Consider the following 13,538-nt stretch of genomic DNA (forward strand, 5'->3'; position numbering starts at 1 on the left):
GAACGTCTTCACTTCTACAACTTTTTGTCCAGTTGACAGATTTAACTTTGGCTTTTGCTATGATCAATTCAGTTTGTTTCTGTTGCACAAAATTCAACACAAATCTTTATCAAAATCACTACATTTGAAGCTTTCTTAGATCTCAAAACCTTCTTTTTACATACATTTTTAAATAAATAATTTTATACTTTTAGTTGAGTAGACATTTTCATATGGTACTTTTACTTGCCCCAGTATCTATACTTTTAATTAAGTAACAAAAAGTGAGTACTTCTTCCACCACTGTCTGTCTCCATGGAGAATGTCCCAAAGTGTAGTTTTAACTTTGTATTTCCATAGTATGATGCAGGTGATGTGGCCCCTCCAGAAAGTTACACAGTGTTGCTTTAACCAACATCACCATGTCTTAAATAAATAAATAGTTTTCAGTGTCAGGAGGGAGTGGACAGGGAACAAAAAGGTCTGTTCTTGGGGCCCATATTGGACCTTCTTCCCATTACTTTGTATTAGAGGGGGCCCATGTGACGTCTTGTCCTGGGCCCTATTCTTCTTCATAATGACCAAAGAGAACAGGAAGTCACAAACACAAAACACAACATCATTTTAGGTTACGCAATTTATTTATTTATCCATGTCTTAGTACAAAACAGTTACTTGATAAATGTCAAAATAAGGGTGAGTGTTTTCAATGCTCCCTGAGGCCAAGTGCGCTCCCTTTGGTTGACAAAAAACAATGAAAAAAACACAAAAAACATCTCTAAACTACTTCTAATACTAAAATCACACTAGACTAAACTCTAAACTATAAAACTATAATACATGTTGCCTCGTTCAAATTTACGTTTTAGGATTACGAGTTTTAGTAAGAAAAAAGAGCTAGTGCAACATTTAATTTGTACAAAAACGCCTAATTCATAAACTAATCATTGAAATCACAATTGGTTTTACACATTTATATTTTGATAATGTAGCTTATGTAATTTCCAGTGATGCTAAACAGTTAACAAAAGCAAAAAGAAACATAAAAAAACAATAAATGTGTTAAGAAAATTGAATATTTACAATAGAAAAATGAAAAAGTTGCAGTGGTTGTTCACACAGACTGTATATTATAGATGACACATTTTGATCCTTGAGCCAAACTCTACTGGAGCGGCCATTTTGGATTTGTGAAGTTACATGCCGCAATACCATCCAAAAACGCCCCGTACTTAAACACACAGTCTATGATCATTACTTAATATCTGGCAAAACCCAAATTATTTGTGGTCCAGACAGTCTAACACCACATAACGCCATTGTGAAATACCAGTTATACCCACTGACTGTTTAAAGAAGTGGACTAATGTGACTAATGTGACTAGTTTGACGTCAGCGATAGCGTTCAGCTCCTGTCAAATGACGCTCGTCGATGCTAGCGGTTACAGGAGGCCGGGTTACAGTACTAGAATCACGTAGGGCGGGTTAATATGAACATTTTAAGACAAAAATGACGAGTCTAACAGCAGAAGTTATGGAGAGAGGGGCCAAAATTTTTCAATATAAAGTGAATTGGAGCCAGAGTGTACAGAACAGGAAGTGCATCCATGCTCTCTTTCTATTCGGAACGTGGCGGCTAGCAGGTTAGCTATGTCAGTTTATATATACAGTCTAAATACCATTATATACAAAGTCTACTATTCCAGTGTAACTACCTGTTAATTGTCTATTAATTATAATGAATCAGTGTTTTAAGTGTTGAAACATGACAACACACAAATGAAATACTGACTTTAAATAAATTCCTCATGTTGTGTTTTATTCCATCTATATATTTTAAGTTAGTCGAACGTAAACATTTTAAGTATTCTTTTATAATCCAAAAAACTGTTTTACACCAACATAAAAAAAAACAGATTAAAAAAGATTAACGTATCTTCCGGAGTATAAGTAGCACCTGAGTATAAGTCGCACCAGTCAAAAAATGCATAATAGTGAAGAAAAAAACATACATTTCACATATAAATTACATCTGAGTATAAGTCGCACCCCCCGGCCAAACTATGAAAAACTTATATGACTTATACTCCGGAAAATACGGTAAATAAAACAATTATTAATAGCAAATGCATTTAATATCATACTGGAACAGCCCAAATGAAGACGCTGAGTTTTTCTATCAAATTTAACTTTCTAACGTAACTTTTTTGCACGTATTTTCTCCTTACACGTAGTTTTTGGGGGCAGATGGAGACGAGTTGCTGTAGTACTTAGCCGTACCACCGGAGCTGCTCTTCGGTCTGCTAAAACAACACAACAGCCCCCCGGCGATCAACAGCAAAACCCCCGCTCCCCAACCAATGAAAATACACGGCCCTAACTCCATCTTCTGCGATCCGGTGATCATGGGATTGTTGAACTCCCTCACGACCGTATTGGCCGACCAGCTAGCGGGGATGATCACCAGTATCCCGGCGATTATCAGACCGATCCCGGCTATGAGGCTTATTTTGGGTTTGACGTCTTCATTTTCGACGCAGGTGGTGAAGTCGGCGCCGCAGAAGAGGATGAGGAGGGAGAGGGAGCTGACCATGGCGCTGATGATGGTCATGGCTCGGGCGGCTTGGAGGTCAGAGGGCAGCACGAGGAGGGAGTCGTAGTTTTTGCACTGCTGCTGCCCTGTGCTCTGGACCACGCACTCCATCCAGAGGCCTTTGTATGTGCTCTGTGGGAAGAACGATACGGGTTATGTTATGGTATTCAGTGTTTCTAAAACTGTGGTACCTATACACTGATATTACAAGAAAAACAGTAGGGCCAGCCAGTAATAGGCGTGAAGATGCGTTAGTTTCAGTATAGCTAGCTCCTCCCTTCAGATAGATATAAGGTCCACCAGCAATCTGACCAGAACTGAAGAAGTCGCTCAAATAACTTTTTGTCCATTTGACAGAATTGAATTTTTCTTTTACTACAGATATCAATTTATTTATTTATTTATTTATTTATTTATTTATTTATTTATTTATTTATTTATTTATTTATTTATTTATTTATTTATTTATTTATTTATTTATTTATTCATTCATTCATTTATTTATTTAATGTTTTGTCATCTTTTGGGTTTGTCTTTATTTAAATCTACCTAATTCATGGTTTAGTCTCATTTTAGTCTCATTTAAGCCTAATCTAGTGTAGGTTAAGATCTGGTGGTAGTTTTAAAAGCCACACATTACACTGGTGGTGCTGCACTAGACCCATTGAGGAGGCTAATTACAACATAATTTGTCTTACGTAATGCTTTTCTCAGCTTGCATATAACTTCAACGTGGGTAATATTCAGTTACATTCGCTTAAGTAACTCTTTGATACTTCTGAGAGTACGTTTCACACACCGCACTCTGAATCCTACTTGAGTACTATATTCTACAGTGGAAAACCACTCCTCTATCTGTGTCCACAAGTGACAAAAGCTTTATGTTGACAGACTTTGATTTTCTTTCACAACTCCTTCACTTTACAGTTATTCTTACTTAACTAGTACTCGTAGACTGTATGAAGAAGTGGACTAAGTGAGTGTGACGTCACCCATAGCGTTCGGCTCCAGTTACATGAAGCTCATCGAGGCTAGTGGTTATATGGGCGTATTTAGAGCCAAGCTGCATATTTGAAATTCCGGCGGCGAGTATTATAGCAACCAAAGAGCCAATCCAGAGCGAGGCTATTGAAGGCAACGCCCCTGCTTAGCAACGCTGTCAATCAAACCTGTTGTTAACGCTAGCGGGAGTGACCTCGGGGAAAAAAAGGCGCCTTGATTTGTCTGTTATTAATGTTCTTAGCTTAAATCACGGGAACAATAGCGAAATAAAAACATGAGTATCTTGTAGCGCGGGTTAATATGAACATTTTAAGACCAAAACGATGAGTCTGACAGAGAGAGGGGTCACAGTTTTTCAATAGAAAGTGAATTAAAGCCAGATTCGATGGAGTTGGAAGCGCGCCCATGCTCACTTCTTGTTTGGAACGCGGCGGCTAGCAGGTTAGCTTTTTATATATACAGTCTATGCAAGTACCAAACGTATTTTTCTAAGTTGAGTCATTTCCAAGACTATTAATGTTATTTGATTTATAAGAGTTGAACCTCAACTTTCCAAACGACTGGCCTTTACCCAGTGAGCTTTGCTGTGGTGACGTCATAGCAACAGTTAGGCCTACTTGCGTCTACTTTATTGTAGTTGTCCCAGTTACCGAGGCTTTTATCGTCCTGATCTAAGCGTGGTTATCTGTAATCCCTTGTTTTGTACCTGTGCCGTGACGATGTTGGAGCCCACAAAAGAAGACATGGTCCAGCGTGGGATGGCGCAGCACACGATGACCCCGATGAGTCCCAGGACCCCGAGAGCCACGCACACTATCTGAACTCCAACTGAACCCATCCTGCAACAAGGGAGAAAACAAGACTTAGAACATGGATAAAATCTTCCGTATTACATATTACTTACATATTACACTGTTGTCTGATCTGTGTTATAATGTTTCCTCATCATAAACATATTTAGGCTGAGGTCTTCTCTGGAACATAAAACACTCTGTTCCACCTTGTGATGTCATCATGTGGTAATACAGGAAGTGCTCCACTGTGTTTTTAAACTCCACACACCTTCACTAGAATCATTTGAATAATTTCAGCCCTGGAATTGTCAATCTCTACTGAACTAAAGGGAAAAAGTAGCTGTTAACTACCAGTTTATGACATCACAAGGTGGAACAGAGCATTTTGAGCTTTGGAGATGTAGTCGGCCTAATAAGGATTACTCAAACATGTGTGACTGAAACAAAACACATCTCCAGATATGTTTTTGAGGAGGTAACAGCATTTAACATGGATTAAAGCTCACAAGAGTCAATTTAGCATAATATAGGACCTTTACATTAATCTACGGTAAATAAATGACTAATTGTGATCTGATTTCTATCCTGGCGTCAGCTGATCAGGTCCTGTTGGTCCGACTTCAGACCAGAAATGACAGAGCCTTTTCTGTGGCAGTGCCCAGACTATGGAACAGCGCCCTCTGCCTGTCAAATCCTCTGAGACCTCATTGCAGTTAAAGACTAGACTGAAAACCCACCTCTCCTCCCTGGCATTTAACACTATCTAAACAGGATATCTTAGTGTCTATCTTCTATATCTTTGCCTGTGTTTCTTCTTATCCGTATATTTGTTCTTTGTTGACTTTTATGTGACACGCTTTGATCAGCTCAGGTTATTTTAAATGCGCTATAGAAATAAACTTGTATAGAATCACCAAAATGCAGTTTCCATGTCTCCGAGCTGTATTTCTTAGCCGCCTCTCTCATGATTGAATATCTTTGGGTACATTTACGCCCTCAGACAGGCCCGTACAGGACCTCTAGCCGCTGGATATACAATATATAGGGCTGTGTCGGGACAGGCCCAGACCCAGACGCTGGTTACGCCCCATTCAAACCACATACCCTCCTTTTACACAGGTATCCAAACGCCTACAAAGAAATGTGACCGGCAGTGTTGTTTTGGAACTTTTCTACCAATTCAAATATCAGTGTCTTATTTTGAGTTGTTTTCTTCGTTTTTTCCCAAAACATTTCATGGTTTATTTCAAGGCTCCTACATGATCTGGTCCACAATGATTGGAAATATCTAAAAAATGTAAAAGTCGTAGTAGTAGTAGTAGTAGTAGTAGTAGTAGTAGTAGTAGTAGTAGTAGTAGTAGTAGTAGTAGTAGTAGTAGTAGTAATAATAATAATAGTAAACCAATGTATTATTTCTATTGTAGGTTAATTGGGTCTTTGAGGTTTTGAATTGGTTACTATTCCATTGGATACATCAATTTCCATAATACTGGTGCATTTTTGACTTTTTAATTTAAATAAATATGTGTATTCAATAAAAATATGTATTCAATTAAACTCTAATGGGTTCGATTTTCAGTAAAGATCCCAAAATTGACCTAAATCACATATTCTGTTAAATCGTTTTTCAAGTTTCAAGTTGTTCATTATAACTTATATTTGTCATCTGATTTTGTAGGATTTTTTTGTAGTATACTTTTTTTTTTTGGTCGTTATTTTGTTTAAAGCATCAGCAGTAGTAGTCAATTGCGTACAGAGTATTCAGCTTTATACAAGATGTTTTTATCGCTCAAATAAATTGTTTGTTCTCTTTCTTTTATAAAAAACTTGAACCAAAACTTAAATATGTGATGCTTCTTCCATGTAACACAGACAAAACTGCAAAACCGCCTTTCAAAATAAGACTAAGATAAGTTAAAAACACTATTTTCGCTTCCAGCTTTCAAATACAATGCTGTATTTAGTCACTGACCCCATACAACATGACAGATCTACATTTCTCTTCATTCATATAGAGGACACTTACCTTATGTTCTTGTTGATCTCTTGCTTCCAAACTCAGGTGCTCTTGCTGCTTGTTGCTTCTTGTGGGATGCTCTTCTGAAATGGGGCGTATCGGACGTAAAGGGGGTATTTGAACTAGGAATGTGAGGTGAGGGCTCAGGGCGGGACCCGTACACGCAGACCAGACTGGACTTGCCTAATTCCTCAGTTCCCCTTCAGTTTTGCAGTTTAAGATTTGGATACAACTCATAGACTGTTACACAATGTTACACAGTTTGAATGGGATTTTGAAATATACAACTTTATAATAACTGCAAACTATTTTTTTTTTTTTTTTAAGATTTAGACTAGTAACTACTTAAAGTGCCCATACTACCATACTACCCTTTTATAATGTTGTTTCCTCATCACAAACAGACCTAGAGTTGTGTTTTGTTTCATTCACAAATGTTTAACACACAAGCCCTGCATATTTAGGCTGAGTTCTTCTCTCAAACAGAAAACACTCTGTTCCACCTTGTGATGTCATCGTGTGGTAATACAGGAAGTGCTCCACTGTGTTTTTAAACTCCATGCATCTTCACCAGAATAATTTTAAAACATTCAGCCCTGTAATTACTAAATGTAAAACTTGAATTGAAAACTGCCACTTCATTACATCACAAGGTGGAACAGAGCATTTTGAACTTTGGAGATGCACACAGAGTAATAATAAAGTGTTACTCAAACATGTGTGAATGAAATAAAACACAACTCCAGCTACCTTTTAGTTTTTACCTTTAGTTCAGTAAAGATTGGCAATTCCAGGTCTGAAATTATCCAAATGATTCTAGTGAAAATGTATGGAGTTTAAAAACACAGTGGAGCACTTCCTGTATTTCCACATGATGACATCACAAGGTGGAATAGGGTGTTTTCAGATGGAGAAAAGAACTAAAATGCGGGGTTTGTGTGTTAAACATGTGTGAATGAAATGAAACACAACTCCAGGTCTGTTTGTGATGAGAAAAAGACATTATAACATAGATCAGAAAACAGCGTGATATGTGCCCTTTAAAAAATGAACTATTTTGTTATCACACAAGCCTTAATTCACAAAGCAAAGTTTTGGTTTTGGTTCTGATGCACTCATGACTCACCACATGTGAAGTTCACATTCGCGGGACGTCCCCTGTTTCCTTGACGTCGGCCCCCTCCCTGCTGCATATTTGAGTTATGTTTGTGTCGAAACTACAGTGAGATGTGCTCTAATTTTGGGAAGTGAGACATGGGATAGACGTAAGTGGTGAATTCCCTATGAAAAAAAAGAGTTGGGAAACTAAATGGAACTCAAATAGAATCTATTTTTTGACCAAACACGTGCTCTGACACATACAGGAGGCCTAATTACATCAAACAGAGAGAGACGTAGACTTGTGGTAGTTTAAGTGCTGAATCATCTGTTTTAAGACTTTTTATATCAAATAAATGTAATTAGGAAAACATAATTAAACATTTCCAATCATCAATTTTAGTTTGAGCGAATTAATTGACAGAGAGGCCAATTCAAAGTTCAGACACTAATCCTATACTCTTTTTACATATAGATTTTTTTATTTCTGGAGTGGCTGGCTGCTCTTGTGGCTGCCTAGCTCACACACTGAGCAGTTTTAGAATTTTTTTGTTTTTTGGGCTTAGTTTTTAACATCATATCTTGGGATTTAACCAACTAAGAAGTGCAGCATGTGTAGTTCAAGGGACACAAGGACGAGCCACATTTGGTGTCAAACGTCTGTAGCATCCCGGCGGACCGTAGCTAGCTTCTTTTGCGGTTTCCATGGATACAGGAAAAGCAAACATCTCATTTTACACAAGACTACAGCCCTGGACTTGTGTCTCTTGAACTGCACAAGCTGAAATTCTTTGTTGGATAAACCTTAAGATATGACGTTAAAAACAGAGCTCAAGATTGTGTGAAATGAGGTGTTTGCTTTTCCTGTATCCATGGAGACCGCGGAAGAAGCTAGCTACAGACCGCTGAGACGCTACTGACGTTTTACACCAAATGTGGCGAAAGAGCTTCCAGAGGAGATACCAATTGAAACAATCAAGCGGAGTCAACCAAGATGGCGGTGTGACTGACGTTTGTGGCAGCCTCTACTGATACTGTTCTTTTGTGCAACACTTCTTCTTCTTCGTCATGTCCACGGCAAAACGTCTAGAGAACTATTGCTGCTGATGCTCAACTACTTCTCCCCACAACAGTTATTCTATTAAACCACAGACTTATCAGACTCTATACTTTTACTACAGGCCAGCCAAAAAATGACAAATAAACTCATCTTTATTTATTTTTTATTTAACCTTTATTTAACCAGGAAGGTCCCATTGAGATTAAAAACCTCTTTTTCAAGGGAGTCCTGGCCAATCTAAATCTAAACCTGGTCTATAACAAATTCAAAGTACATGCTGGTGTCCAAGAATACAGGACTTTTAAATCATGAAAGGACTTTTAATTATGTTATTATTTTGTCAATGTACCTGTACCCCTCTTTAAAAAGGCAATTCTTGGCAATCTTTAATGTATGCTGGACTTTAAATTAGGCTTTAAAATCTTAGACAGATAAATAAATAGAAACAATTTCCATAAGAACTAAGCCTATAAAAATGATTTGTTCTCTTTATCAGATCATCATGCATATATGAACAATGTATAAACTTGTCATTTCTTTCCACTATGGCAGCAATCACTGTCCACCCACCTGACAAACTGCAGGTAAGTGTATGATCATGTCTGTGTGTATGTGTGTGTGTGATTCACCCTGAACATGAGTCAGTGTAAACAAGAGAAGAATAACCCAAAGCAAGAAGATAAAGGTTTAAAGAGGGGGTATTTTACTTCTATGGGGTATTAACTGCTAACACGCAACATATTTATATCACAATGTTGACATGATTTATCTAAAGTCACTCCCCCTTCAGAGCCCTATCATAACACAATCAGCTGCATCCCACTAATGAAACTACTGCACGTCACATCAGGTTTGTAAAGCTGTAATATATTGTTTTGTATATTTATTTTGTATATTTATTTTGTATATTTATGGAGAATAAAAATGAATAAACTTAACTTAACTAATAAACTTAATAAAAGGCTTCAAATGTAGTGATTGGGATAAAGATTTGTGCTGAATTTTGTTCACCAGAAATAACTTGATAAAAAAAATAAACTCTTCAGGCTTTTCAGCAGGTCTCAAATAATAATAATAATAATTATTATTATTAAAAGAAAGTTATTATTATTATTATTATTATTATTATTATTATTATTATTATTGTTATTATTATTATTATTATTGTTATTGTTATTGTTATTGTTATTGTTATTATTATTATTATTATTATTATTATTATTATATTATTATTATTATTGTTGTTGTTGTTGTTATTATTATTATTATTATTATTATTATTATCTATCTGTCTATATACTAACTAACTGTCATAGCTCTATTGAATGTAAATATGCATCTGCAGTCCCCTCTGTAAACGCACGGTGGCGTCCTGTGAGCGTCCTCTGTGGGTTTGAATCTTCATTGATGCCGTTGGTTGTGAGCGGCTGGGGGCGGCGGCCTACGTACATGACGGATGTGAACACGAACCAATCAAACTTCTCAATTTACTTCCAAACCCCACAACGGACCAATCAGCGCGGGAGAATCTCTGACGCATGCAGTTGGACCCGCCTCCTCTGTGACCGTAGTCGCTTCAACAGAATTTTTTTTAAGTTCCTGGGGGAAGGTACAGTGAACCCGGACAAGCGAGGGAATCGGGGTCAAAACTGTACCTTAAGGATATATATTCATGTTATAGCATTCCCCAGAAGACCGACATAAAAACAAGGTTGGGAGCTGCTTATTTTGACGCGTTTTTGACGTTTAAAATAGCCGATTAGCCGCTGATGCTAACGAATGCTAACGTACATCGCCGGGCTAGTGCTATGTGGGTTAGCTTATGAGCGTATTGATTGATTGGATCGGGGGTAACGTTTCTCCATAAACTAGGGCGGTACTAAAAGCGATGCAGTATTTTTTTTTCTTTTTTTCCCCCTTTTTTTCTAACACAGTGCAAAGGGTAACTGTAGAAGGGATCACCTTGTATTTTACGTTTTGCTTCTCATTTTAGCTGCAACACGGAAGGTCTTGACTGCCAGAGAACGTCAAAAATACACGTAAAATGGCGGAGCCGGACAAATTAAACATCGACTCGATAATTCAGCGCCTCTTGGAAGGTAAGATATCCGTCCTTGCATGCAGTTAACTGTCTAAATTCCGCACTTTGCAGCTGGTTGGAGTTTTGATTTGCATTTTTATTATTGTGAGCCGGTTGGACTGACGTACGTTGTTGTAGCAGCTTACTTCCAGATCAGGGCTGGATTGGACAGTGTGATTGGCAAAGGGTAGTAAAGTTATGTCATTTGATTACACAGAAGCCATGGCATTTAAGTAGTATTTATTTATCTAATGATGTAAGGTGGTGTTTGTAGTATTCCGTATGTGGATTTGATGCAATCTTGCTTGCATGTGAGAAGTGTTTATCTTTTGCAAAATAACTTGTTCCAGACTACACCCAGAGGCTTTGTGACAAGGTGATTCATTTTAATGATTTCCAAGTGTGTTACTCACTTAATTATTGGTCAGGACTGAGCGTCACATTCGTCTGCGGTCGTTTTATGTGCTTCATTGTTCAGTACAATACGTACAATACACCTCTAAATGAAGCTTGTCTAAATATAGAAAATAACATTATGCAAAACAGTAAAACGTGTTATTATTTTGCAGAGGTAAGGTAAAGATTTGCTGTATGTTAAAATTGTGGAGTCTTGAGTCTTAAGTCTTATCATTTATTTAACCAGGTGTAGTGTCACTATTGAGAACAACAAGGACAAGACAAATGTGACTTTTTAAACATTTAAAACCTACAAGGTTTGAAGTTCCTTTAGACAGACTCATGTTTTTGTTTTGTCTTCTAAGTCACTGTGCACATCTGCAAGCGAGTTTTCTGTTTTCTTCCAAATTATGCATAAACTCATTTAGAACTGTGATGGATATTTCAGCAAACAATGTTGTCTCATTCAAAACATCCACAAATCACAACTGGCAATTTTTCTTACTATGGGAAGCTGTTTATGAAGGGGAAAAAAAGTGTAGTTGATTAACTTGAGGAAGACATATTGTGCTTGTGTCTGCTATAGTTATAGTTATCTGTGACACCCGTGGATCATTATGTTATAATTTGCACATTTAAAATATTTATCTAAAATGACTTGATAAATGAAACAAAGCCGCTGACTTCCATGGTAGAAAACTGCGGTGCCCAATGGGAGCTGCAGTCGCTATAAACACAATCAATAATAATAATAATAAGTGATTACAGATTGCCCAAACATGCATGAATACAAAAATCAAAAAGTCAATTTTGCATAATAAATCTTCTTTAAGTATTTCAATGACCTATCTAATCCCTGTTCATAATATATCTCACTAATATTTTACAGCTATTGTTTTTAGCTTTAAAGAAACCATCTCACCCCAGTTCATGTGCCCCATGTTGGCAACAATAGTTTTTTTAAGCACTGAAGTAATGATGATGATAATGATAATTAATAACAGTAATAATAATAATACATCTGACTTGTATAGCACACTCAAAGACGCTTTACAAACAATGAGAAAACAGAAAAAAATTGTCTGAATGAATGACTTTTTCACCATGCATTGTTCTAACTTCTAAAACACGAAATGCCAGCGCACAATAGTTCACAATACACAGACGGAACCTTTTCTGATTTGACCTTAACCGCGTGACCCTGAAAGCAGAGGCGCTATGAGGTCATGCAATGGATTAAATTAGTTTGATGGGGAGAATTGCTGCTTTGGGATTTGGATGTTTTGGGATCAATGTTTTTCGAGGACAGTATGATGGACGTGGTTTTCAGACAGAGATGAGATTACAATGCACCGCTGCAGCCTCCTGCCTCCGGACCCACGCGTGAACGAGAAGCCAAACAACGCCACTCTGATTGACACATACTCTGTCTGATGTGAGAATGTGAAGATTCAGGCCATTTCATTAACACCCGATAAGACTGAGGGACATGCATTAGTAGATTTTGTACAAGTTGTATTATAAAGCTGAAGTATTTTTAAGAAGAAAATTACTTAATCTTGTTTAGACGTCTACAAGCATGTTCTGAAATGCATGAGGCTATATTAGTTTAGAATATTGCATTTTTCTATTATGTTAATGCTTTTGGATGTGGATAGAACTATGAATCTAATAGCAATCACCATTCACATCAGAAAGTAGCTCATTTGCTACACGGTTTGCCCACTAATCCAAAGGTTGGCGGTTCGAATCCCGCCCTCGACGTAAACATCATTGGTTGAGTTGATGCTCTACTGGAGTACATGTGAGCATTTTTTAGTCAGTAATACAACTTCCTGGATGTAAACCACTGTTAAAAGTCTCAGAAGAAGAAAGTCAGACCCACTGACCCGCAGACACATCAGCGTCCGTATACACTGCTGTATGAATGAGTGTATGTATGGATGGGTGAGTGGTTTCTTGATGTAAAGCTCTTTGAGTGACTTGAAGGTGGAAAAGCACTGCATAAAAATCTGAGTCGTTTTGTATTTAGAAAATGTTCAGTCATAGCAGAAATCATTTTTGCCATTTTAATTGCATCGGTTGTCATTTCAGTTGATTGATCAGCTTCACTACACTAACAGAGATAATCTTATCATATAACCACAAGATATTGGCTTTCTGTCTGAGCTGTATCAGAAAAGAACATTGTAGTTACAGTATTGATTAGGATCTCACAATTTAAAATGCACTGGCTTTTGTGTATTTATACAGAACATCTGGTTTAAAGTACAAAAGTTGCTAGGTATTAAATCTAGTCAATTGCTTCTGTCAATTTACTGCTGATGAAATGGTCACGTTTTTAAATAGCGCTTTTCCACCTTCAAGAGACTCAAAGCGCTTTACATCAAGGAACCACTCACCCATTCATACACCGGTGTACACAGACATTGGGTTCGAGGTGAGAAAAGTGTCTTGCCCAAGGACGCAACATCACCATTCATCTGTGGAAGCTGGAATCGTATCGCCAACCTGTGGGC

General features: G+C 37.4%; 2 protein-coding genes and 1 long non-coding RNA gene across 3 annotated transcripts in view; 2 read left to right on the forward strand and 1 right to left on the reverse strand.

The window, feature by feature from the left end:
* Window positions 1-13,538, forward strand: part of LOC129456477 (uncharacterized) — a 68,146-nt gene that overhangs the window by 24,496 nt on the left and 30,112 nt on the right. The window lies entirely within an intron of this gene.
* On the reverse strand, window positions 602-6,478 carry cldni (claudin i). The gene is made up of 3 exons (XM_033970931.2): window positions 6,395-6,478; window positions 4,281-4,413; window positions 602-2,704 (listed from the first exon to the last, which is right to left on the reverse strand). Exons 2-3 carry the CDS (start codon window positions 4,410-4,412, stop codon window positions 2,204-2,206), a joined length of 633 nt encoding a protein of 210 aa, XP_033826822.1. The 5' UTR covers window position 4,413; window positions 6,395-6,478; the 3' UTR covers window positions 602-2,203.
* Window positions 10,077-13,538, forward strand: part of ppp1caa (protein phosphatase 1, catalytic subunit, alpha isozyme a) — a 33,574-nt gene continuing 30,112 nt past the window's right edge. Inside the window, exons 1-2 of the mRNA XM_033970978.2 lie at window positions 10,077-10,254; window positions 10,537-10,642. Of these exons, the coding sequence (XP_033826869.1) occupies window positions 10,588-10,642 (55 nt within the window). The 5' untranslated portion in view covers window positions 10,077-10,254; window positions 10,537-10,587. The remainder of the gene's footprint in view (window positions 10,255-10,536; window positions 10,643-13,538) is intronic.

Source organism: Periophthalmus magnuspinnatus, chromosome 8 (assembly GCF_009829125.3).
Source record: "Periophthalmus magnuspinnatus isolate fPerMag1 chromosome 8, fPerMag1.2.pri, whole genome shotgun sequence".
NCBI lineage: Eukaryota > Metazoa > Chordata > Actinopteri > Gobiiformes > Gobiidae > Periophthalmus > Periophthalmus magnuspinnatus.